The 24,966-nt window shown below is 43.0% G+C and overlaps 1 protein-coding gene across 2 annotated transcripts in view; it reads right to left on the bottom strand.

Moving 5' to 3' along the window:
• Nucleotides 1-24,923, bottom strand: part of LOC129711027 (cation channel sperm-associated auxiliary subunit delta-like) — a 30,296-nt gene extending 5,373 nt beyond the window's left edge. The window contains exons 1-6 of one of the 2 annotated variants that reach the window (XM_055658379.1): nt 24,877-24,923; nt 20,022-20,079; nt 16,079-16,155; nt 11,249-11,321; nt 4,848-4,962; nt 3,451-3,518 (exon numbers count right to left, since the gene is read on the bottom strand). In XM_055658379.1, the coding sequence (XP_055514354.1) occupies nt 3,451-3,518; nt 4,848-4,962; nt 11,249-11,321; nt 16,079-16,155; nt 20,022-20,079; nt 24,877-24,899 (414 nt within the window). In that variant the 5' untranslated portion in view covers nt 24,900-24,923. Of the gene's footprint in view, nt 1-3,450; nt 3,519-4,847; nt 4,963-11,248; nt 11,322-16,078; nt 16,156-20,021; nt 20,080-21,631; nt 21,951-24,876 lie in introns of those variants that run through there. The other variant, XM_055658378.1, reaches the window with a different exon arrangement.
• Between the last annotated feature and the right edge of the window lie 43 nt (nt 24,924-24,966).

The following is a 24,966-nucleotide window of genomic DNA, read 5'->3' as shown; positions in this document are numbered from 1 at the left end:
TTTGCTGCACGATATTTCATCTGCCACTTCTCTGCCCACTCTCCCAACCTGTCCAAGTCCTTCTGCAGAGTCCCAGCTTTCTCTTCACTACCTGCCCCTCCACCTATTTTCATATCATCTGCAAACTTGGCCACAAAGCCTTCAATCCCCCTCATCCAAATCATTAATATTCAACGTGAAGAGCAATGGCTCCAGCATCGAGTCCTGCGGAACTCTGCTAGTCATTGGCAGCCAACCAGAAAAAAATACCTTTCTTGCCACTCTTTGCTTTCTGCCATCCAGCCAATCTGCTATCCATGTTAGTACCTGCCTTTAATACCATGGACTCTCATCTTCTTTAGCAGCCTCTTAGGTGGTAACATCAAAGGCTTCTGAAAATCTAGGTAAACAACATCTAATGACTCTCCTTTGTCTGACTCTAATGACTCTCGCTATTTACTTCATCAAAGAATTCCAGCAAATTTGTCAGGCAACACCTGCCCTTCACAAAGCCATGCTGACTTCGGCCTATTTTGTCGTGAACTTTTGAGTACTCGGTAATCTCATCCTTTATGATGGACTCTAAAATCTTACCAACCACTGAAGTCAAGACTAACCACCCTATAGTTCCCACTATTCTGCTTTGCTGTGTTCTTGTGCAGCAGAGTAAAATTGGCAGTTTTCCAATCATCTGGAACCACTCCTGACTCTAATGATTCTTGAAATATCTCTATCAATGCCTCCACAATCGATAACGCCACTTCTTTCTGAACCCTAGGATGCAGTTCATTCGGTCCAGCTGACATACCCACCTTCAGCCCTTTCAGCTTCCCAAGCACCTTCCCCTTAGTAATAGCCGCTCCACTAACTTCCACCGCTTTACTCTCTTGAATTTCAGGCACATTGCTAGTGTCTTCCACTGTGAAGACTGATAAAAACTCCTCTGCCATTTCTTTATTCCCCATTATCACTTCTCTTGCACTATTTTCCATCGATCCAATGTCCACTCTTGCCTCTTTCTTACTCTTTATATAACTGAAGAACCTCTTACTATTCTCTTTTATATTATTAGCATGCTTGCCTTCGTATTTCTTCTTTTCTCCCCGTATTCTTTAAAAGCTTCCCAATCCTCTGGCTTCCCACTAATCTTTGCAATGTTATATGCCTTCGCTTTTCGTTTTTCCTGTCCTTGGCTTCCCTTGTCAACCATGGCCACTCTTCCCTCCCCCAAGAATCTTTCATCCTCTTTGAAATGAAAAGATCCTGCATCTTCTGAATTATTCCCAGAAATTTCTGTCATTGCTGTTCCACCGTCATCCCTGCTAGGGTCCCTTTCCTGTCAACTTTGGCCAGCTCCTCCCTCATTCCTCTACAGTCCCAATTGCTCAACTGCAACACCGACCCAAATTATTTCACCTTCTCCCTCTCAAATTGCAGATTATAACATATCACGTTGTGGTCACTACCTCCAAGTGGTTCCTTTACCTTGAGTTCCCTTATCAAATCCAGCTCATTGCACAACACTAAATCCAGAACTGCCTTTACCCTGGTAGGCTCCACTACAAGCTGCTCTAGGAATCCATCTCGGAGGCACTCTGCAAATTCCCTTTCTTGGGAACCAGTACCAACCTGATTTTCCCAGTCTACCTGCATATTGAAATCTATATCCTGGCTACTTTTGGGGGGCCTGTAAATAACTACCCTTACAATTTCTCAACTCTATCCACAATGACTCTACAATTTCTGAGCCTATGTCACCCCTCGCTACAGACTGAATTTCATTCCTCACCAACAGGGCTACTCCACCCACCTGTCTGTCTTTCCGATAGAATATATAATCTTAAATATTCAGCTCCCAGCTCCGATCCTCTTCCTGTTTGTTGATCTCCCCCCACTATTTAGTTTACAGCTCTTTCTACGGCCCTGGTTATAGTTTGCCAGGATTCTGGTCCCAGTCGGGTTCAAGTGGAGTCCGTCCCATCGGAACAGTTCCCTCCTTCCCCAATACTGGTGCCAATGTTCCACAAATTCAAACCCACTTCTTCCACACCAGTCCATGCATTCAATGCTCTATGTGTTCCCTCAGTTGTGGAGGGAAGTGGTTTGGGAAGTATGCCAATATGCCACATATTGGAAATGGAATCTCTGATGAGGTTTAATGTTCTTACAAACATAGCCATAGTGAGTAAATTTGAGTAGTCAATTACAGGCAGTTTTACCTGAAATAATAACACATGACTTGCCTAGAAACCCATAGTGGAGAGATGAATGTGTAGATAAATACATGCCATATCAATCTAATATCCTCATCGCTTCCTCAATTCTACATCAACTATCATGGAAACTGCTTTCTGCTTCAGTTGACAAACCTCACTCTGAGTCAGAGATTGTGTGCCCAATCCCCAATATAATTTAGATCATAAATAACAGATAAATGAGCAGGAGATGAAATGTTGTTGGAGATGCCATTTTTGCTGAGATGTTATACTTAAGCTTCTAATTGTAAGTAGGATGATTCATTTATTAATCTATTTTTGAGGCCATACTATGTATAAATTCACTTTCTTCCAGTGGCTATTCATCCAAAGCACAATGTAAATGAGTGCCATTCTTGTTTTGCTTTGAGATGTTTTCTCTCTGCGACAAAGTGGCGCAGCGGTAGAGTTGCTGCCCTACAACGCCAGAAACCCAGGTTCGATCCTGACTGTGGGTGCTGTCTGTCTGGAGTTTGTACGTTCTCCCTGTGACCGTGTGGGTTTTCTCTGGGTGCTCCAGTTTCCTCCCACATTCCAAAGATGTGCAGCTTTGTAGGTTAATTGGCTTCTGTAAATTGTCCTTAGTGTCGAGTGCACAGGTGATCATGGTCGGCACAGACTCGGTGGGCCGAAGGGCGTGTTTCCACGTTGTATATTTAAACTAAACGAAAGTTATATGATGACATGAAACAGTCAAAAATGTGATTAAATAGTACAGTAAGAAGATTCATGTAGGTGTGGAAGGAGTCTCCCTTTGGGAATGAGCATGCATGGATAGGAGCAGAAAAGTATGATTTTCTTATGGAACTGTGATAGAAGGACAACTGTATAGTAGTTAAATTGTCATCGCACATTTTTTGGTCAGCATTTCGTTTTTCTGGGAACCTGGGCCTTTGGTGCTGTGAGGCAGTGGCTCTACCAACTACAGAATTGTGTTGTCCTTTATACAGTTATCTGGTCCCTCAGCCTTGGAATTCCCTCCCTAAGCATCTGTGTCTCTCTACTTGAATCTCGATTGAACCATGACTTGGTCTTGAATCTCTTTGACAATGACTTGGGTCATCATATCGACATTTCCTTATCTGCTTAACATTTCCCATTGTCTTTTATAAATTTCAGTGACCTGAGGATGTTTTACATGTTGTATGTAATATATGTCCAAATTACTATGTTTAGCAAAGCATCAAATAAACCAATCAAATAGTCCAACATGTACCTTACAAAAGGGGTCTTTATTGATACAGCACTGATTGCTTGTAATCCCATTTATGCTCGTGTTTATACCTTAAAGAGATGAAGTATAAATTACTTAAAGTTTCCAGTCATAAAGTGATACAGTGTGGAGAGAGGCCCTTCGGCCCAACTTGCCCGCACCGGCCAACAATGTCCCAGCTACACTAGCCCCACCTGCCCGTGCTTGGTCCATAACCATCCAAACCTGTCGTATCCATGTACCTGTCCAACTGTTTCTTAAACAATCGAATAGTCCCAGCCTCAACTACCTTCTCTGGCAGCTTGTTACATACACCCACCATCCTCTGCGTGAAAAAGTTACCCCTTGGATTCCTATTAAATCTTTTCCCCTTCACCTTGAACCTATGTCCTCTGGTCCTCGATTCCCCTACTCTGGGTAAAAGACTCTGTGCATCTACCCGACCTATTCCTCTCATGATTTTGTATATCTCTATAAGATCTCCCCTCATCCTCCTACGCTCCATGGAATAGAGTCCCAGCCTACTCAACTTCTCCCGATAGCTCACACCCTCTAGTCCTGGCAACATCCTCGTAAATCTTTTCTGAACCCTTTGACAATATCTTTCCTATAACATGGTGCCCAGAACTGAATACAATATTCTAAATGCGGTCTCACAACTTATGTCTTATACAACTGCAACATGACCTCCCAACTTCTATACTCAATACTCTGACTGATGAAGGCCAAAGTGCCAAAAGCCTTTTTGACCACCTTATCTACCTGCAACTTGACCTTCAAGGAACCATGCACTTGTACTCCTAGATCCCTCTGCTCTACACTACCCAGAGGCCTACCATTTACTGTGTAGGTCCTGCCCCTGTTTGACGTCCCAAAATGCAGCACCTCACACTTTTCTGTATTAAATTCCATCAACCATTCCTCTGCCCACCTGGCCAATCGATCCAGATCCTGCTGCAATCGTTCATAACCATCTTCACTATCTGCAAAACAACTAACTTTTGTATCATCAGCAAACTTGCTAATCTTACCCTGTATGTTCTCATCCACATCATTGATGCAGATGACAAACAGTAACGGGCCCAGCACCGAACCCTGTGGCAAACCACTAGTCACAGGTCTCTTGTAAAGATAATGAGCAGATTTTTTACAAATATGCGATAAAATAATTTTAAAACAAGGATTCTAAAGTATAGGTGAAATTAGATATTGGAGGAAGCAAAACAAACAAGTTTTCCCTATCGAATTTCAGTTCTATTCATTTCTGTGTCACTGACCATTAATATATTGTAGAACAAAACATAAACGATTCTACCAATTGTTACCAGTCATGATCAAGCTCGCCCACAGGGTATAAAATATTAATACTTTGTCAAAGTAACACACTTAACACTGTCTACCTCTTGAAGGAATCCATGATTTATTGTGTGGATGGAAGAGATAGACATTTCCTCCGATAAGCATTGCTAAATGGTCTTCCACAAATATTGCAGCTGTTAATCGAGTGTCTGGCTGCTGTGTAATAGAAAAATAACTATTAAACAATGAGTTTTGCTACACATTCTTGGAACTAACAAAAAGTCAAAGATGTGCCACCACAATGGACATTAACCAACTGGGGTTTAAAGTTAAGAATGTCACCTTTTGGGATAAAAATTGGTTCCATAACATTGCTAGATTAGAAAATTTGAAAAATATGTACAAGCATACATGATGTGCTTTTTTTCTTTTGATTTTTTAAATGTAGAAATTTTGATAGAGCAATAACGAAAGGACTTCCAATACATATGACATATTAGTTTGTCTTCTGAATCACTGTGTGTGGCAATATCTGACAAAACTGTTCCAAGAGTTATGAAAATAGTCTTTTAAGGTTCAATTTAAACAAAGGTTTGGTGACTGACTTCTGAATGCTATAACATGCTGTATAATCACTAATATCAATCAGAATTGGGGTGGAAGATTGCAACCTTCACGTGGTCCGCCCTGTTTCGACTATTGCAATCAACTAGACGTGCACAAACAGAAGATCAAATAGAACAAGTTGTCCTACAACTTTAAGCTGTGCATGCCACACGAAAGAAGAAGAAGAATCAGAATTGAAGTTAACATTATGCATTTGATTAGATTAGTTTAATATTACTCTCACATGTACCAAGGTACAATGAAAAGGATTCTATCCAGTCAGTAAAAAGACTACACATGATGGCAATCAAGCCGTCCACAGTGTACAGATGCAGGATAAAGGGAATAAAGCTTAGTGCAAGATAAAGTCCAGTAAAGGCCAATTGAAGAAAGTCTGAGGGTCTCCAGTGAGGCAGATAATATGTCAGGGCCTCTATATAGTTGGTGATAGGATGGTTCAGTTGCCCGATAACATCTGGGAAGAAACTGTACCTGAATCTGGAGGCATGCATTTCCACACTTCTGTACCTCTTCCTGATTGAAGAGGGGGGAAGAGGGAGTGACTGTGGTGAGACTCGTCCTTAATTATGCTGGAGGCCTTGCCGAGGCAGCCTGAAGTGTAGATCAATCCAGGTGAAGGGAGGGTGGTTTGCATGATTGTCTGTGCTAACTCCACAACTCTCCAACTGTAATTTAAAGAGCTTGCCACTACCTTCTCAAAGGAACTATAGGAGGGCCTTCAGCACTAGGACAATAGTATGTTAAGGAGGTGGCTGACTATATTGTTGGATAAGACATGAAGGAATGTGTGGAGAACAACTGTGATCCTTCACAATAACATCAGCAAAAATGTCTGCAACTTGAAGAGCGGCAAATTAGAGTTGATAAATTAAAGTTTATTCTTCATATAAAGACATGAAATTCTGAAGTAACCCAGCAGGTCAAGCAGCATCTCTAAAAAAGATGGATAGGTGGCGTATGGGGTTTGGGACCTTTCTCCAGAGATAATGCCTGACCTGCTGAGATGCTGCCTGACCCGTTCGTGGTCATCAAAGTGTGGAGCTGCAGGAAATGGGCAATGTCCCCGATTAATATTTCTTCTTTGTTTTTATCACGGAGAAACATAGAAATTAGGTGCAGGAGGAGGCCATTCGGCCCTTCGAGCCTGCACCGCCATTCAATATGATCATGGCTGATTATCCAACTCAGTATCCCGTACCTGCCTTCTCTCCATACCCCCTAATCCCCTTAGCCACAAGGGCCACATCTAACTCCCTCTTAAATATAGCCAATGAACTAGCCTCAACTACCCTCTGTGGCAGACAGTTCCAGAGATTCACCACTCTCTGTGTGAAAAAAGTTCTTCTCATCTCGGTTTTAAAGGATTTCCCCCTTATCCTTAAGCTGTGACCCCTTGTCCTGGACTTCCCTAACATCGGGAACAATCTTCCTGCATCTAGCCTGTCCAACCCCTTAAGAATTTTGTAAGTTTCTATAAGATCCCCTCTCAATCTCCTAAATTCTAGAGAGTATAAACCAAGTCTATCCAGTCTTTCTTCATAAGACAGTCCTGACATCCCAGGAATCAGTCTGGTGAACACTCCCTCTATGGCAATAATGTCCTTCCTCAGATTTGGAGACAAAAACTGTACGTAATACTCCAGGTGTGGTCTCACCAAGACCCTGTACAACTGTAAAGACATAGAGAAAGACATGAAGGCCAGGGACGTTAGGACTGTTAATGGAGATGTCAGTATTAAAGTTGTGGAGGTACTGGACTTCCTAAGACATATGAATGTAGATAAGTCTCCGGGCCTTGATAAAGATGTATCCAAGGACACAGAGGGAAGCTAGAGAAGCAAATGCAGGAGTCCTGGCTGACATATGCGAATCATCGTTAGACACGGGCGAGGGACTGGTGAATGTCTAATATTGTGCACCTAATTAAGAAGGGCTCAAAGTAAAACGTGGGAATTATAGACCATTAAACTTAACATCTGTGGTAATAAAGCTACCGGAGAGAATTCTGAGTAATAAAATATTCATATATTTGGATTAGGGATATTTGTTCACATTTATTGTCATCATGGTTTTCTAGGTAGATGCTCGAGTGTCACAAATTTGATTATGTTTTTGATGAAGTAACTAAGAAGGTTGACAAGGATAGGGCCATAGCCATAGTCTATATGGTTTGCAAAAAGGGCTTTTTAAAAGTTTTGCACAGTAGGCTGCTCTGGGAAGTTAGATTGCATGGGATCGAGGGAGAGTTCACTAACTGGATACAGAATTGTTTTCACGGTTGGAAGCAGAGGGTAGTTATGGACAGTTGTATTTTGGACAGGAGGACTGTGACTAGTGGTGTGGTTTAGAGATTGGTGCTGGGCCCATTGCTGTTTGTTGTCTATATCAATAATTTAGATGAGAATATAATAAGTGGTACCTTAGATAGCGAAGATCGTTATCAGGAATAACAAAGGGATTTTGATCAGCTGGTAAATGGGCTGAGGAATGGTTAAGTGAGTTTAATTTAGTTGTGTAAGGTGTTACATTTTGTGAAGTTAAACCAGGGCAGGTAGGGCCCTGGAGAGTGTTGTAGCACAGAAGAATATAGGAGCACAAGTACATATTTTGCTGAAAATTGCATGCAAGATAGATAGGATGGTGAAGAAAGCTTTTGGCATATTGATCTTCATTAGGCAAGGTATTGAGTATTGAAATTGGGGCGACACAGTGGCGCAGCAGCTGAGTTGCTGCCTTACAATACCAGAGACCCGGGTTCGAAGCTGATTACAGGTGCTATCTGAATGGGGTTTTGTGTGTTCTCCCTGTGGCCGTGTGGGGTTTTTCCACTTTCCTACCACATTTCAAAGTTATTTGGCTTCTGTTAATTGTCCCTAGTGTGTAGGATAGAATTAATGTACGGATGATCATTGGTCGGCACAGACTCAGTGGGCCAAAGGGCCTGTTTCCACGCTATATCTCTAAACTAAACATCAGTTTTGCAGCGCTTTGTGTTAACTTTTTGTCAACCTGCTAGAGGAATGATGCCTTTACACTGGAAAAGAAGCAGAGGAGACTTACAAGGATGTTGCCAGGACCTGAGGGCTTGAGCTGCAGAGAAAGGTTGGACATGCTAGGTCTTTATTCCTTGGAGCACAGGAGGCGAGGCTGACGGATAATCTTATCTATATTACTAAATGTCTGATCTTGACCGCTTTTGGCCCACTGTGCTGCGATTTCCGAGAGAACACCACCACCAACGGCCGTCATTTTTGGCCACCTTGCTCAGAGCCCCCCTCCGCCTTCCGGGACCAGAGGATTTTTCCCATCGATGAAAAATCAGAGAGATATTAATGTTTTTACAAAATTCCCCATTCTCATTGCTTCCCCCTGCTGGCGGCAGGGGAGGACTATAAAACCCGGAAGTGTAGTGCATCACTCAGTCTCTGCCAGACCCAGGAAGCGAGAGGGTCATGGATCTCTGAGCTGCGAATAACAATGAATGCACGTCTATTCCACGGTGAGTCCCCTCGATGCGGCTCTAAAGTGGCTGCAGCCCAATTGTTTGCCTCGCCTTTTTAAAAAAGTTTGTGTTCACAAAATGAATTTTGGTTGTCAGGTGGCTGCAGCCCAATTGTTTGCCTTGGCTTGGCTTTTAAAATTGTTGCAACAGTTGGATGCCAGCCCAAGAATCCATTCGGCCCACAATATCTATACTAGCCCTCTGGAAACCAGTACCTTCGGCCCGCAACACCCATACTAGCGCAACAGACAGCCCCCCCCCCCCCCCCACACTCCGACTGGCGATCAATATTGGAATTGGTGGAGATGTGGAATATTGCGTTGGTAACCTCGAGGTCGGTCGCAGGTTGGAGACTGCCAGCTCCGCCATTAGGCCTCAGCGCAGACGGAGGCAGAGAAGGGGGATACGACAAGAAAAAGTCGCATTCCCCCGAAGGGAGAGACAAAAAAAGATGATTCACCCCCCCCATAACACAACCCAACAAACTAAAACTTAGCCAAAACAAGACAAAAAAACCCAACAAAAAAGTAAAGACAGACGGACTGCAGGCGAGCCACAGCTGTTAACAGCGCCATCACTTCCGGAACTTGAATTTGAAAGACATGTTGACAAATATGTGGATAGGAAAGGTTTAGAGGGATATGTGCCACATGTGGGCAAATGGGATTAGCTTGGATGGGGTATCTTTGTTGGCATGAATGAGGTAGGGCCTGTTTTCATGCTGTCGTGTTTTACTAAAAATAAGGTTTAACAAGTATTTGTATTCTTGTTATTCGTGTTATTACAAAAGAGTAGCATTCCTTAGATAAATAAATGTTCTTTAGTGTATTAATTCAGAAGTACATCATGAATAATATTTACTTTTTGATGCTGGGACCCAACGGGTCCCACTTAATCTAGTAGAGTATAAAATCATGAGGGGAATAGGGTGTCAGCATGGAGTATTTTTTCCCAGGGTTGGGGAATCAAGAACTAAAGAACATGAGGGCAACCTTTTCATAACGAGGATGGTGGGTAAATGGAATGAGTTGCCAAAGGAAGTAGCTGAGGCAGATACAATAACAACATTTGAATTTGAATTTGATTTGATTCCTTTATTGTCATTCAGATCTTTCGGTCTGAACGAAATTACGTTGCCTGCAGTCATACACAGTAACAATAAATAACAAAACATACAATAAACATAAATGAACATCCACCACAGTGAGTTCACCAAGCACCTCCTCACTGTAATGAAGGTAAAAGTCTTAGTCTCCTTCTCTTCCCTCCTTGTTCTCCCTCTGCGCTGAGTCAGGCTGATCCAGGCCGAAGATGCCGCTCTCCAGTCCAGCGGACCTCCGTGGTGATGTCGCCACTGCCGAAAGCCGGAACGCCGTCTCCGCTCCAAGTCAGCCCGCCACAACCTCAGCATCGAGTCCCGCTGCATCAGCTCCGAGTCACGCTGCATCAGCTCCGAGTCCCGCTGCATCAGCTCCGAGTCCTGCTGCAAGAGCTCCGAGTCCCATAGCCTCAGCTCTGAGTCCCGCTGCCCCAGCTCCGAGTCCCGCAGCCTCAGCTCCGGGCCGCTACATCAGCTCCGAGTCCTGCTGCAACAGCTCAGAGTCCCGCTGCCCCAGCTCCGAGTCCCGCTGCCCTAGTCCCGGGCCACTGCATCAGCTCCAAGTCCTGCAGTCTCAGCTCCGGGTCGCTGCCGAAAGCTGGAACGCCGCATCAGCAAGTCGAGCCACCGCTGCCTCGGCCCCGAAGACAGCCAGCCTCGCGTTGGTGAGTCCTGGCTGGCTCTGCCTCCGGAGCCTCGAGGTCGGTCGCAGGTTGGAGACTGCCAGCTCCGCCATTAGGCCTCAGCGCAGACGGAGGCAGAGAAGGGGGATACGACAAGAAAAAGTCGCATTCCCCCGAAGGGAGAGACAAAAAAAGATGATTCACCCCCCCCATAACACAACCCAACAAACTAAAACTTAGCCAAAACAAGACAAAAAAAAACAACAAAAAAGTAAAGACAGACGGACTGCAGGCGAGCCACAGCTGTTAACAGCGCCATCACTTCCGGAACTTGAATTTGAAAGACATGTTGACAAATATGTGGATAGGAAAGGTTTAGAGGGATATGTGCCACATGTGGGCAAATGGGATTAGCTTGGATGGGGTATCTTTGTTGGCATGAATGAGGTAGGGCCTGTTTTCATGCTGTCGTGTTTTACTAAAAATAAGGTTTAACAAGTATTTGTATTCTTGTTATTCGTGTTATTACAAAAGAGTAGCATTCCTTAGATAAATAAATGTTCTTTAGTGTATTAATTCAGAAGTACATCATGAATAATATTTACTTTTTTGATCATACAATACTTTTCCATTAATCAGCTTCTAACATACCAACCATGCTTTGGGAAATTCAAGTGGATAGAGAGAACTTTGGAAACCATCTCTGGTGAAGAACACCAGTACCCTAGACATTAAACAAAAAAAATGTTATGTATTTTTTTCAGTCATACATCTGTATTTGCACACTCAGGAAATGCACTGAAGATGATTTTTTAATATAAACATTCAATCTTAAATGTAAAAATGCATTGATTTGTCGAAAGTCTGGAGTTCACTTACACAGATGGAAATTCCTCATTCACATGGGAAAAATTACTAAAATTGATTTTCTGGTTGGTAACAGTTGATTATGATAATAAGCTCCCACCCCAGCACCATCACTGTCACCATGAGCCACAAGAGCCAAAAGCTCTTCCAACCCTTTACGTCTGCAGTTATGAAAACTTAATGGAAGATGGAGGATGGGTGATAGATACAAAGTGCTGGAGTAACTCAGTGGGTCAGGCAACATCTCTAGAAAAAAAATGGATGGGTGACGTTTCGGGTTGGGACCCTTCTTCAGAAATCTGAAGAAGGGTCCTAACCTAAAACGTCGCCTATCCTTTTTCTCCAGAGATGTTGCCTGGCCTGATGAGTTACCCCAGCACGTTGTGTCTATCTTTGTTATAAACCAGCATCAGCAGTTCTTTGTTTCTACTTGTAGGATGGGTACACAGACAAAAACTTGTAGTTATAAAGTGGTGGCTACATTTGGCGGGTATTTGGAACAAGCTGCCAAAGGAAATAGTTGAAGCAGGTTGAACAACAAGTTTAATAGACATTTCGACAGGTACATGGATGGGAAAGGTTTAGAGGGATTAATGTGGAAGACGCAAGAAGCATCACAAAAAATTCACCTATGTGGATCTCAAACAGAGCAGCTTAAATTAACATGTTCTCGTGCAACTTTCAAAGTCATCAGTCCATAAGGATGGCACAGTGACATAGATGGTAGAGCAGTTGCCTCACAGCCCGAGAGGGTTGGATCCTTGTGACTTTGTAGGTTTTCTCTGGGTGCTCTGATTTTTCCCCGTCCCAAAGACATGTGGATTGCAGGTTATTTTGGCGCTGTAAGTTTCTCCCAATGTTTAGGGAGCATTTGAGAAGTGAGATAATATAGAATTAGTGTGGCTGATCGATGGTTGGCGTGGACTAGGCGACCTGTTTCCATGCTGTATCTCTAAAGTAAGCTAAGCTTAAAGTGCACGGAAGTCAGACAGCAACAATGCACATTATGTCTATCATGAAGAAGAGGGAGATTGTCGCACAATTTAGTGAGACAGATATAGTTATTCTAATTCCTATGAAACATGTCAGGAGGTATGTGCTGTGTGTCTGTGAGGCCAAAAGACATGCCAAGGCCATCATCGCCAAACTCAGACCCTCTCTCACACCGCCCGCTGCTGAAAGACTCATCCATGCCTTCATCTCCTCACGACTGGACTATTGCAACTCACTTCTCCTTGGCATCAGCTCCACCTACATCAACCGACTCCAACTGGTCCAGAATGCAGCTGCCCGACTCATCACCCATACCAAATCCTGGCATCACATCACTCCAGTCCTCAAACAACTTCACTGGCTTCCCATCTCCCCCCGGATCACCTACAAAATCCTGATCCTCACCTACAAAGCCCTCCACCATCTGCCCCCCCCCCCAATATCTCACTGACCTCCTCTCCCTCTACCAACCCTCACGGTCCCTCAGATCCACATCAGCTGGTCTCCTCTCCATCCACAAGTCCAACCTCAGCAGTTTTGGGGACAGAGCCTTCTACAGGGCAGCTCCCAGGCTCTGGAACTCCCTCCCCCAACTGATCCGCAATTCCGTGTCCCTCACCATCTTCCAGTCCCGCCTCAAGACCCATCTCTTCACCTCTGCCTATCCTTAGCCCCACGTGCCGTCCCTTTTTCATCTGTGGATTAATTGCCTCATACTGTGTTTTGTATTGAATTCTGTATTTACTTTGTGTACTAGTCATGTCTCTACTATTTATTTCATTCCCCTTACATGTTTTTTCCTCTACCTGCTAAATTTTTGTAAGGTGTCCTTGAGACTTGAAAGGCGCCCATAAATAAAATTTATTATTATTATTATTATTATTATTATTATTATTATTATTATTATTATCAGGGAAAGACTTAGTAGGAAGCGACTTGGATCATATCAACAGAGAATATGAATTATTGAGCAACAGAGCAATGCAGTAGAGATTTGCAAAGGTTATAGCAATGCTCTTCAATATTAGTACCCCTTCAAACATGACAATGGCAATTGCACACGATAATTTTCCTTACAGATCAAATATATACATTTTGGATTAAAAAAAAACAATATTTAGTCAATCTTTCATCTCCCCCATTTAGGCTGAAACTTCTATACATAGGATGGTTATAATTGCTACAAGTTAAAAATGTAATGTTTCCATTGATGGTTTGTATTATTTATATTAGGAAGAAATCAAGAATATTCACAATAAGTAATATTTCTGCTCCTTTTCTTATCAGACCCATAAGTTCTTACATTGTGTACAGCAAAATTATTCTAGCCTCATGGCTGTTGACATTGCTCCAATATGGTGACCCACCAGGTACTAACAATAGACAATAGACAATAGGTGCAGGAGTAGGCCATTCAGCCCTTCAAGCCAGCACCGCCTTTCAATGTGATCATGGCTGATCATCCACAATCAGTATCCTGTTCCTGCCTTCTCCCCATATCCCATGACTCCGCTATCTTCAAGAGCACCATCTAGCTCTCTCTTGAAAGTTTCCAGAGAACCGGCCTCCACCGCCCTCTGAGGCAGAGAATCTCACAGACTCACAACTCTCTGTGTGAAAACGTGTTTCCTCATCTCCTTTCTAAATGGCTCACCCCTTATTCTTAAACTGTGGCTCCTGGTTCTGGACTCACCCAACATCGGGAACATGTTTCCTGCCTCTAGCGTGTCCAAACCCTTAATAATCTTATATGTTTCAATAAGATGCCCTCTCATCCTTCTAAATTCCAGAGTATACAAGCCCAACCGCTCCATTCTCTCAGCATATGATAGTCCCGCCATCCCGGGAATTAACTTTGTGAACCTACGCTGTATTCCCTCAATAGCAATTCTGTCCTTCGTCAAATTTGGAGACCAAAACTGCACACAATACTCCAGGTGTGGTCTCACTAGGGCCCTGTACAACTGCAGAACGATGTTAATGGCAAGCATATTTGTTCAAATGCCACTAGATCATAGTGGATCACATGTAGCTACATAAGAATGCTTTCCAAATAATGAGTATATCATTAACCTTCAGCAATAAATGTGAAATAGGACTGTTCCAAAATTTGTGCTTTAGTGCAGTCAATTAACATCCAATGCCTAGTATATTCTTCTCACAAAATTCTTCTCGTATGATGATACCCCATATGTGGTTCGATGAAATGTTGAAGGATATGAACAAGGTAACATAATTAGATGCAGTATCCATTCAACAATACCCCAACTTTGAGGCTTTATTTTTATGCAGACTTAAAAGTTGCATGAGCACATCCAATGTGCAATTAGCAGTGATTCCTTGTGTTAAAAGAGCATAATAAGATTACTATATTATGGATAAAGAGTTCAATTCCATCATTGTTAGGAGCCTTTATCATGAATAACCCATTACATATCGTGGGCTATTTGTCATTGTAGAGACACTCACGGAGGTGCCAAGAGAACGGCAGGTATAAAAATATCCGGTGGTCACTATCTCCCAAATGCACTCCTTCAGGGTTAGAGCTGTCCATGAAGACATCTGGCAGGAACACCTCTACCACTGAGAGATAGAATTCAAGGACAGCTTTACTCCTGAGGGATAGAACTTGGGAGTTGTCCAAATGGAGTTGTACGAGCTCTCAGGAAATATGACATTGACCCAAAGTAAGCCCTTGACATAAACATATTTATAAGACTCTGAAGGATGTCATCAGCCCACTGGTATGCCTGTTACCAGTGGTGTAATCCCAATTGCCCAATACTCCATCTCCTTCGTGTCCCATGTCCCGGCAATTTATTTACTGTCACATATGACCATCAAATCCACTTTAATTATTTTGCTGCTGGCCTACACTAAGGAATAATTTATAGTAGCTGGTTAATTTAGCAGCATATCTTTGAGAATTGGGAGAAAACCGGGGCATGCAAAGAAAACCCACACAGTCGCAAAGGGAACAAGCAAATGCCATACCCGGAGCACAAGAAGCCAGAATAGGACTGAGGACAGTGGAGCTAAGAGGCAGCAACATTAATTGAAGCGCTGCCATATTATGAATACTTTGGCAAGGTATGAAGAGCTTAGGGAATTGTGAGGTGAGCCTTTAGAGATGCACGGATATTAGGAGCAGGAAATTGTCATAGAGCACTGAGCACTTCCTGGGAATGACCCTGAATATCAAGTGAATTTTACAGGTGTGAAAAAGATCCAATATTAGGCAAACCATATCTAGTACTACCCAAAGCTTATGTTTTGGTCTATAGACTCTAGGATATAAATACAGATGCTGACTGCCTCAAGAGGAATACAATAAGATCAGAAACAAAACAATTGTTGTTAAAAGGGGTGAGAGAGACAGGAGTGTTAAAAAATGAATCCAATGTCCTGAAGGTAAAGAGAGTTAGAAATAAGAGGGCAAGCATTTATAAAAAGGGAGTAAGAAAGATGAACTCATTTAAGAATATCTATGTAAACGATTCAATTTATCTCGTCTTGTTAAGATAGCAAACTAATAAGTTTATGAAAATGAATATTTGCTTTAACTGAATGCCGTAACATAAAATCAAATTCTGACTTTGATACTTCAAAATTTGTTCTTACCTTATATATAATGCAACATTTCGGTCACAAGGATGAGCAACTAACTGTTGAAATTTATGTGGAACTCGTAACAAATCCTGTTCATAAGTAAAATACACTCAATGTATAACAACACCGATATTAGGCAAACTACCAAAACATCATCAGTAATAATATGTCATAAATGTAATTTGGATATTTTAGATCATAAAAATGTTTAATTTTAGGTATATCTTTATGGCTTAGTAATCCATACATGCTCAGTCTATAGCACAGAGACAAAGAATGTTAGGCTGCAGATCCAGCTAAATATGCAAGCAGTGTACTAGGTAAGTGTAAGGAAAATATATATTTGAATGCAAAATTAGAAATGAGTCTTCAATTTAATGCTCGGAAGCAAAGCAGCGAACAGTGACCGAAATTAATCCAGCATTTACTACTCTGCGTCATCAGGATGCATTCTTTAAAACCGAGAAAGCCTACAGACCTCTTAAACATAGCTCAAAAGCAGAGTTGCAATGATATTTCATAACATTAACCACATAGAAATTGTTAACAAAGTAAGATGCGAACATCTCGTCTCCAATAAAATTTAAGTCCATTCTAGATGAATAGTTTAAAGTCACCTTAACAATAGCTTTAAAGGATATTATAAAAATATATATTTAGAACATAGGATGTGGGTCAGCATTTATGCACTAAACGTGAAAGGATGGTGTTTTATTTACTTAAATGTAAAAAAATTATTTACATTTTCAAAAGGATTGAAATTTATTGAATCTGAATGCCCAACCTTGATAGGTATTATCTGGTTGCTCCAAATGAGATGCTGGTCATTAATGGTGGGAGAGCTGGCAACGGTAACGGAGATATTCATTACCTGGTACTTATGAGGCACAATTGTTTCTTGCCATTTATCATGTCGCGTCTGTCTTTTGTCCAAGTATCAATGCACAGATCCACAGATTATAGGCTTTATGCATTGATGGAGCTTCATTATCTTAAACATTGCACAATCAGCAGTAAAATCAAGTTGAGTTTATTGTCATATGCACTAGTACAGTTAGGTGCCGTCTGGCGATGCAGAGATCTATAAGAAGTCCAGATATGACCTTGGTAAGGCCATCATCTGCTCTAAGCTGGAGGATGAGACGCATGTTCGGCAACTGTGGCAGTTGAATGCCATCACCTCGTACAAGGCGAAATCAAGAGGCAGCTCTAACGACAGCAAAACAACACTCCCTGACGAGTTCAACGCGTTCTACGCATGCTTTGATAGGGAGAACACTGATGTGCCTTCCCAAGCCCCCATTCGCCATGATGGTATTTCAGTCACAGTCACAGAGGCCGACTCAGAAGATCCTTCAGAGGGGTGAACCCTCGGAAAGCGCCTGGACCTGATGGTATACCCGGTCGTGTTCTCAAAACCTGTGCAGACCAACTGGCTGGAGTTTTTGTGGACTTTTTTAACCTCTCACTTCTGAGGTCTGAGGTTCCCACCTGCTTTAAAAGGGCATCAATAATACTGGTGCCCAAGAAGAGCAAGGTGACGTGCCTCAATGACTATCGACCAGTGGCACTAACGTCTGTGGTAATGAGAGATTTGAGAGATTGATCATGGCGCATATCAACTCCTACCTCAACAAGAACCTCGACCCACTGCAGTTCGCATACCGTTACAACAGGTCAACGATGGATGTAATCTCACTGGCTCTCAATTCAGCTATGGACCACTTGGACAACAAACACTCATACGTCAGGCTGTTGTTCATAGACTACAGATCGGCATTTAATACCATCATCCCCTCCAAACAGGTTACCAAGATCATGGATCTTGGTATCTGCTCATCCCTCTGTAATTGGATTCTCGACTTCCTCAATCACAGACCACAGTCTGTTCGTATTGGTGGAAATATGTCAGCCTCTATAATAATCAGCATGGGAGCCCTCAAGGCTGCGTGCTCAGCGATGCTGTACTCACTCTATACTCATGACTGCGTAGCCGGACATAGTGCGAACTCCATCATCAAGTTCGCCGATGACACCACTATTGTGGGACGAATCACAGATGGTGATGAGTCAGAGTATAGAAGTGAGAGGAGTCGGTATGTCAAGGAGGATTCTCTCAAACGTCTACAGGTGCACAGTAAAGAGCATACTGACTGGTTGCCTCGTGGTTTGGTTCAGCAACTTGAACGGACAAGAGCGGAAAAGACAGCAGAAAGTTGTGACCACTGCCAAGTCCATCACCGGCTCTTGACCTCCCCACCATTGAAGGGATCTATCGCAGTCACTGCCTCAATAGGGTTGCCAACATCATCCAAGACCCACACCATCCTGGTTACACACTCATTTCACCGTTGCCATCGGGAAGAAGGTACAGGAGCCTGAAATCTGTAACATCCAGGTTCAGGAACAGCTTCTTCCCCACAGCCATCAGGCTATTAGACACAACATAAAATAGGCTCAGAACAGTAACAGTCTATTATTATTATTGCACTATATCTGTTTATTTATTGTGTTTATATGGTCTATGGTCTATTGACACATAGTTATGTTTACATATTCTGTTGCGCTGCAGCAAGTAAGAATTTCATTGTACTATCTGGGACACATGACAATAAAACTCTCTTGACTCTTACAGGTGCAACGAAAAATCTTGCTTGTAGCAGCATCATCGATCATATTGTGGTGGAATATAATTCTCGTGCTGCTGATGTTATTTAAAAAAACACTCCACAACCAAGGAATTGCGTGCACAGGTATCTAAAAGCTATAGGTATTGGAAATCTAAAATTAAAACAGAAATTGCAAGAAATTCACAGCAGACGTCTTCACAGTTGACAGATTATTCTCATGAATCCACTTTGTTGGTTTCCTCACTTCCTGCAACAGACACAGATGTAAGTTGTGTCCTTCAGGATTAAGCCAGCTTTGTTAAGAGCTGGTGCTATCGAGACACTCTTGGTAATGCAAGTAAAATATATCCTTTGGAGGTAAGTTTAGTCCTTCTTGTTCTCCATACTCATTTCTGGTGATGCTCAACATTGAAGAGTATGGACACAAAAAGCTGGAGTAACTCAGCGGGTCAGGCAGCATCTCTGGAGAAACGGAATAGGTGATGTTTTGTGACAAGACCCTTCTTCAGTCTGAAGAAACATCACCTCTTCCTAGTCTCCAGAGATGCTGTCTGACCCGCTGAGTTACTCCGGCTTTTTGTGTGTATCTTCGGTTTAAACCAGCATCTGCAGTTCCTTCCTACACATTGACGAGTGTTGATTCATTAGCTGAGGAGGGACTGTCAGCGGTAATCAGTTGGATTACAGTTAAGAGTCAGCCACAATATGATGGGTCAGATTAAATGAGGGAGGACTTCCTTCCTTCAAGGTCGCAAGCAAACCAAATATGTTTATACAACAGTCTGTAGTTGCAAATTCAATATTATTTTGGTGTTGTTACAGGTTTATTAAATATCCCAAGTCCTCATCATATGATTCAAAGTCATGTTTTGGGATCATTAGTTCCGGTCTTGGATTACTAATCCATTCATAGCAAATATTTTAAATAAATAGTGATGTTTAGAATAAGACTATTCTCTTCTTCCTTTCAATGTCTGTGGCCTATAAATTGTGATGGTATATACATTCTGTATGTCATTGTATGGCTGCATAACTAAATGATAGGACTGTTGCTGCAAGTATTTGTGGTGCCTTTATAGGAATCCCAAAGTGATATCAGCACCAAAGCATCTTCATCTATTCTATTATTGTGCCATTCCTCCCCCCAATTGACCTTTCATTCCCTTATTCTTGGTACCTTTCATGAGGTGTTATCGTTAATTAAGCCATTTAGATCTCCCTACCCGCTGCCCTACCACAGGCACTCAATCTTGTTCTCTCTTCCCCTTCCTCTTTCACTGCATCTTAAAACTTGCTTAGTAACAAATCTTAGTAAATTTACTTACATAATCATCTGGGAATGGCCGTTTTTCAATGTTTAGAGAATAAATGAGATTCAAGTCACTATTAAGAAAGCACATAAATCAATAACAATTGAACAACTATGGATTTGACAATCCAAAGCAAGATAGTTTATCACCTTTGGAGATTTAATTAATTAATTAATTTGATGTCCTATACAACCAGTGAAATAGCACTTCCTATTTGGCATTTCTGTCAATGATACACAAAACAAAATTATATATATTTTGTGAATATTCCAGCAGTTGAAAATTTGCTGTTAATTGGTAACCATGTGTCTTGCTTTAGTGGATAATTGAATTGAAATAATTGTCAGCTCATTTTAAAATGGGTTAATTTTGAATCATTGAATAAATGTGGGGAAATGGAAAAGGACAGCAGGAGATTGAGAAGGGAAACACAATGAAGATGAGGGGTTAGCAACTGGACCATTAGGGTTTGAGTGTGGAAGCAGTGAAAAGGATGACTGGGTAAGGAGAGAGGGGGAGATAGAGAGAGAAAGGAGAGAGAAAAAGGGTTGGGTGCGTAAACAATGGGAAAGAACTTGAAGGATTCAAGATCGAAGGAGAGTGGCAAATAAGTGTTGGGTGTGATGCAGAAGTGGAGGTTGAGTTGATTTCCTGAGTTGTAACAACACCATGCCCACTAATACCAAAGGAACTTTCAGTGAGTCAAACAGATGGTATACTAATCTATTGTCATCCAAAGTGCATTTCACATTTCTGTCAGGTAGACCTGACATTGTAGATAGATGCAGAATGCTGGAGTAACTTCAGCAGGAGAGAAGGAATGGGTGACGTTTCGGGTCAAGACCATTCTTCAAACACTCGTTATATATCCACCCCCTTCATCCCCTGGGAATGGGAATTGGAACAAAGCACAATTAGCATCCATGTTCGGGGTGGGGGAGTGAATGAACAGGTGTATGTAGGGCTATCAACGGTTATATCGCATAGTACGTCCTCCATCCTAAAGGATAGTTACTTGTCTCATATAACATTGATATAACACGCCCAATTTCCCAAAAGATCAGAGCAGAGGGATAGAATGGCAGGAAGCAGCGGGGATACCAACAGTATCTTAAAAGGAATGATGAGTGAGAGAAAGACCTAATTGGCACTGATGTCCAGTGGTACATAGAGCAACCTTATTGAAAACAAAATAAATAAGCTCAAAGGTTTTGGTCTTAATCTATAATTAAATAAAGTCAGATATCGATATGAAATCAGTGGCCAGAAGGGCACCGATCCAGATACCCCAGTGTAAATCAGCTTTCGATCTGAAATCGATCAATCTTTAATCTGACTTTTTTGGACTTTATCTTGCACCCTTATATCCTTTATCTGTACACTGTGGATGGCTTAATTGGAATCATGTATAGTCTTTCCACTGACTGGTTAGCACGCAACAAAAAGGCTTTTCACTGTACCGCGGTACATGTGACAAAAAAATAAAATGAAACTGTGTTTTCATTTGAAGCAAGTATGTAAGGGGTTCATTGTAAATCCAGGCTGGTTATAAACCAAGTGAAATACACTATATAACTAAATCTCGTAAACATTACATAGGGGGAAGAAATAGGACTTTTCCCTACCTACACGCGCTGTTCAGGGAGGGAATGCTTAAATGCAGCATCTGAGCTAAAATTAGAAGCGTTATTAAGGCCATACTCGTGTCACAAAATAGTTTTCGAACGGTAAACTATTGATCGGACACCCTGCGCCTCCCGTTACTTGTCAGAACTCTGCATTAACCGCACACGCTGGCCCGTTTAGAAGAGTAACCGCCACGGGGATTGAGAAACCGTCAGCGATTACTTCACTCATCTAAATTAGAGAGTGTTTGTTGGTCGCCCGCTGCCCCCAACCGCCATAACCGCTCTGGCCTGGCGCGCAACCGGGGCGCCCGCGCCCGCGTGAGGGAGGAGGGGTATGGAGGGGGGAGGGGGAGGGAGGGGGAGAGGGGTATGGAGAGGTGGAGGGGAGAGGGGTATGGAGGTGTGGAGGTGTGGAGGGGAGAGGGTATGGATGGAGAGGTGGAGGGGTATGGAGGGTGGAGGGGATAGGGGTATGGAGGGGGGAGGGGTATGGAGGGGGAGGTGGAGGGAATGGAGGGGGGGGGGGGTGTGGAGGGGAGAGGGGTATGGAGAGGTGTAGGGGTATGGAGGTGGAGGGGAGAGGGGTATGGAGGGGGGAGGGGGAGGGGTGGAGGGGGGAGGGGAGGGAGGGGAGGGGGGAGAGGGTGAGGGGAGAGGGGAGGGGAGGGGGGAGAGGTATGGGATGGGGGAGAGGGGAGATAGGGCAGGGAGGGGAGGGGGGAGGTAGGAGGGGAGAGGTATGGAGGGGAGGTGTGGAGGGGAGAGAGGGGGTATGGAGGGAAGAGGGAGATATGCAGGGTAGTGATGCAGGTAGGGTACCCTCTATATATGCAGAGTAGAGGGAGACTAGGGGGTGAGATGGGAGGGGAGGGGAGGGAGGATAGGGTTAGGGAGTGAGGTTAGACAGAAGATATGAGTTAAGGGGTGATGTCGGGGAGGGTAGGGGTATGGAGTGATCTTATAGGGAGGTAGGATTAGGGAATGAGGTTAGAAGGAAGATAAGGGATGAGGTTAAAGGGAAAGTGTGGATAGTGAGTGAGGTTAGAGGGAGAGTAGGGAGTGAGATTAGAGGGAGAATAGTGTTAAGGGTGAGGTAAGAGGGTAGGGTGAAGGAGTGAGATTAGAGGGAGGATATGGTTAAGCGGTGAGGTCAAATGAAGGGTAAGTTTGGAGTGAGATGATAGGGAGGGTGAGGTCGTAGGGATAATGTCAGATGGAGGGTAGGGACTGGGGTGGTAGGGTTGGAGGGAGGGTAGGAGTGATGGGGCTGAGGTGATGGTAGAGGAAATGTAGATAGTGGAGGGGGAAGAGGAGGGGGCACAGCTGGGGTGGAGTGAGATTTGGGGTAGAGGGAGGATAGAGGAGCTGAGTAGTTTTACAAGTGCAGTCTAGGTCGACTGAGAAGAAGGCATGGAAGATGGAGATGACGAAGTCTAGAAGGCGGCTAGAGGTGAATGGAGGGAGAAATTGGGGCACGGTGTGGGCAGAGGAGAAGACCAATGGAGTGAGAGTTGACAGTGGAGGTGGAGTGAGAAGGAGGAAGTGTGGATAAAGGATGGTTGAATTTGTGGGAGATGAGGGAATGGGGCAGAGGGAATGGAGGAAGTGGGAAGAAGGAAGGTAGGATGGAATTGAATAAGTGGAGCAAGTAAGTAGTAACACGATGGTGGGGGAGAAGAGGGGAGTTTGAGGAAGGGAATATATGTAGGAAGTGGGATGAGAGCATGAGATGGGGAAGGAGATGGACCAATAGGGGAAGGGGTTCTGTTGAAGGAGTTGGTCATCTCAGAACTCACAAATACAGAAGCAAATCATCCTAAATCTCAAGGCTCTGCATAAAAGAGGTGCAAGGATTTATTGGTTTATTATTGTCATGTGTACTGAGATACTTGGAAAAACTATTTTGCGTGTTATTCAAGCAAATCATTCCACATCAGAAAAAATCAGGAAGTACAAAAAAAAACAAAGACCTGAATATAGAGTTACAACTACAGAGAAAGTGCAGATTTAAAAAAAAAAAAGATTCAAGGGCAGAACAAGGTGGTTTGGGAGATCAGGAATCCATCCTTGGTATCTGGGAGGTCCATTCAAGAGTCTGATGACATAGTGTTTTTGAACCTGGTGGTACCTGACTTCAAGTCGATGGGAGAAGGGAGAGAATAACAGGATGTGAGCAGTGATTATATTGGCTGCTTTGCAATGGTGTTCACAACCCACTGCAATTTCTTACGGTCTTGAGCAGAGCACTGCTATACAAAGGTGTGATAAAATCCTGGCTAGGGCTTAACAGTCGGCCGTGAACACTGTCAGCTCACCCTGGTCTTAAAAATTAATCAATACTTCCTTCACAATTAATGTACTCAGTGGATACCTCTGAGAACCAATGGACAAAATCTACCTACTGAGGCCAATTAAGTTCCACCTACAACATATTTTCCAACACAGCATGTCTTTTTTGAAATATAACATAGTTTCTCCTTGTACCCTCCAGTTACCATGGACCATAACTCTGGAATTATTTCATGAAAACTTCCCTCTTCTGCTCACACATGGTATGACTTGAATGCATAACACGCAAAACAAAGTTTTTCACAGTGTCTTTGTGTTTGTGACAATTATAAACCTGGAGAAGTCTGAGGAAGGGTCACGACCCAAAACGTCATCCATTCCTTCCAGAGATGCTGCCTGTCCCGCTGAGTTATTCCAGCTTTTTAAACCTGGAAAATAATAAACCTGGAACCTTTCATTCTCCCAAGATACTACCTGATCTGCAGAACATGTCTAGGAAGGAACAGTAGACTCTGGGTTACACCATAGACATAAAATGCAGTTGTAACTCAGCGGAACAGGCAGTATCTCTGGAGAAGGAATGGGTGACGTTTCGGGTCGAGACACTTCTTCTGAATATAGTGTTACGATACGACAGAACTTTATTTATCCCCGGAGGGAAATTGGTTACAACTACAGAGAAAGTGCAGATTTTTTTTAAAGGTTCAAGAGCAATGTAGATTGGAAGATCAGGAATTCATCCTTAGCATATGAGAGGTCCATTCAAGAGTCTGAAGAAGGGTCTTGACCCGAAACGTCACCCATTCCTTCTCCAGAGATGCTGCCTTTCCCTGTTGTTACTCCAGCATTGTGTGCCCATCTGCTGTCGAATATGTCTGTATTTTCCAGTATTTATAGTCCTATTTATAAAATGGTGTGCCAATGTGCCAGAAACCCTCACCCATCCTTCTCACCAGATCAGTATCCATTCATTCATTCAGTATTCATTCAAGAAGACTACACTGGTCAACCCTGATTGGTTAGTGGCGCTTGCCGGAAGTGCC

The sequence above is a fragment of the Leucoraja erinacea genome, chromosome 29 (assembly GCF_028641065.1).
Source record: "Leucoraja erinacea ecotype New England chromosome 29, Leri_hhj_1, whole genome shotgun sequence".
Classification (NCBI taxonomy): domain Eukaryota; kingdom Metazoa; phylum Chordata; class Chondrichthyes; order Rajiformes; family Rajidae; genus Leucoraja; species Leucoraja erinaceus.
Note: the sequence above shows the minus strand (reverse complement) of the source record. Positions and strands in the feature narration are given on the sequence as shown.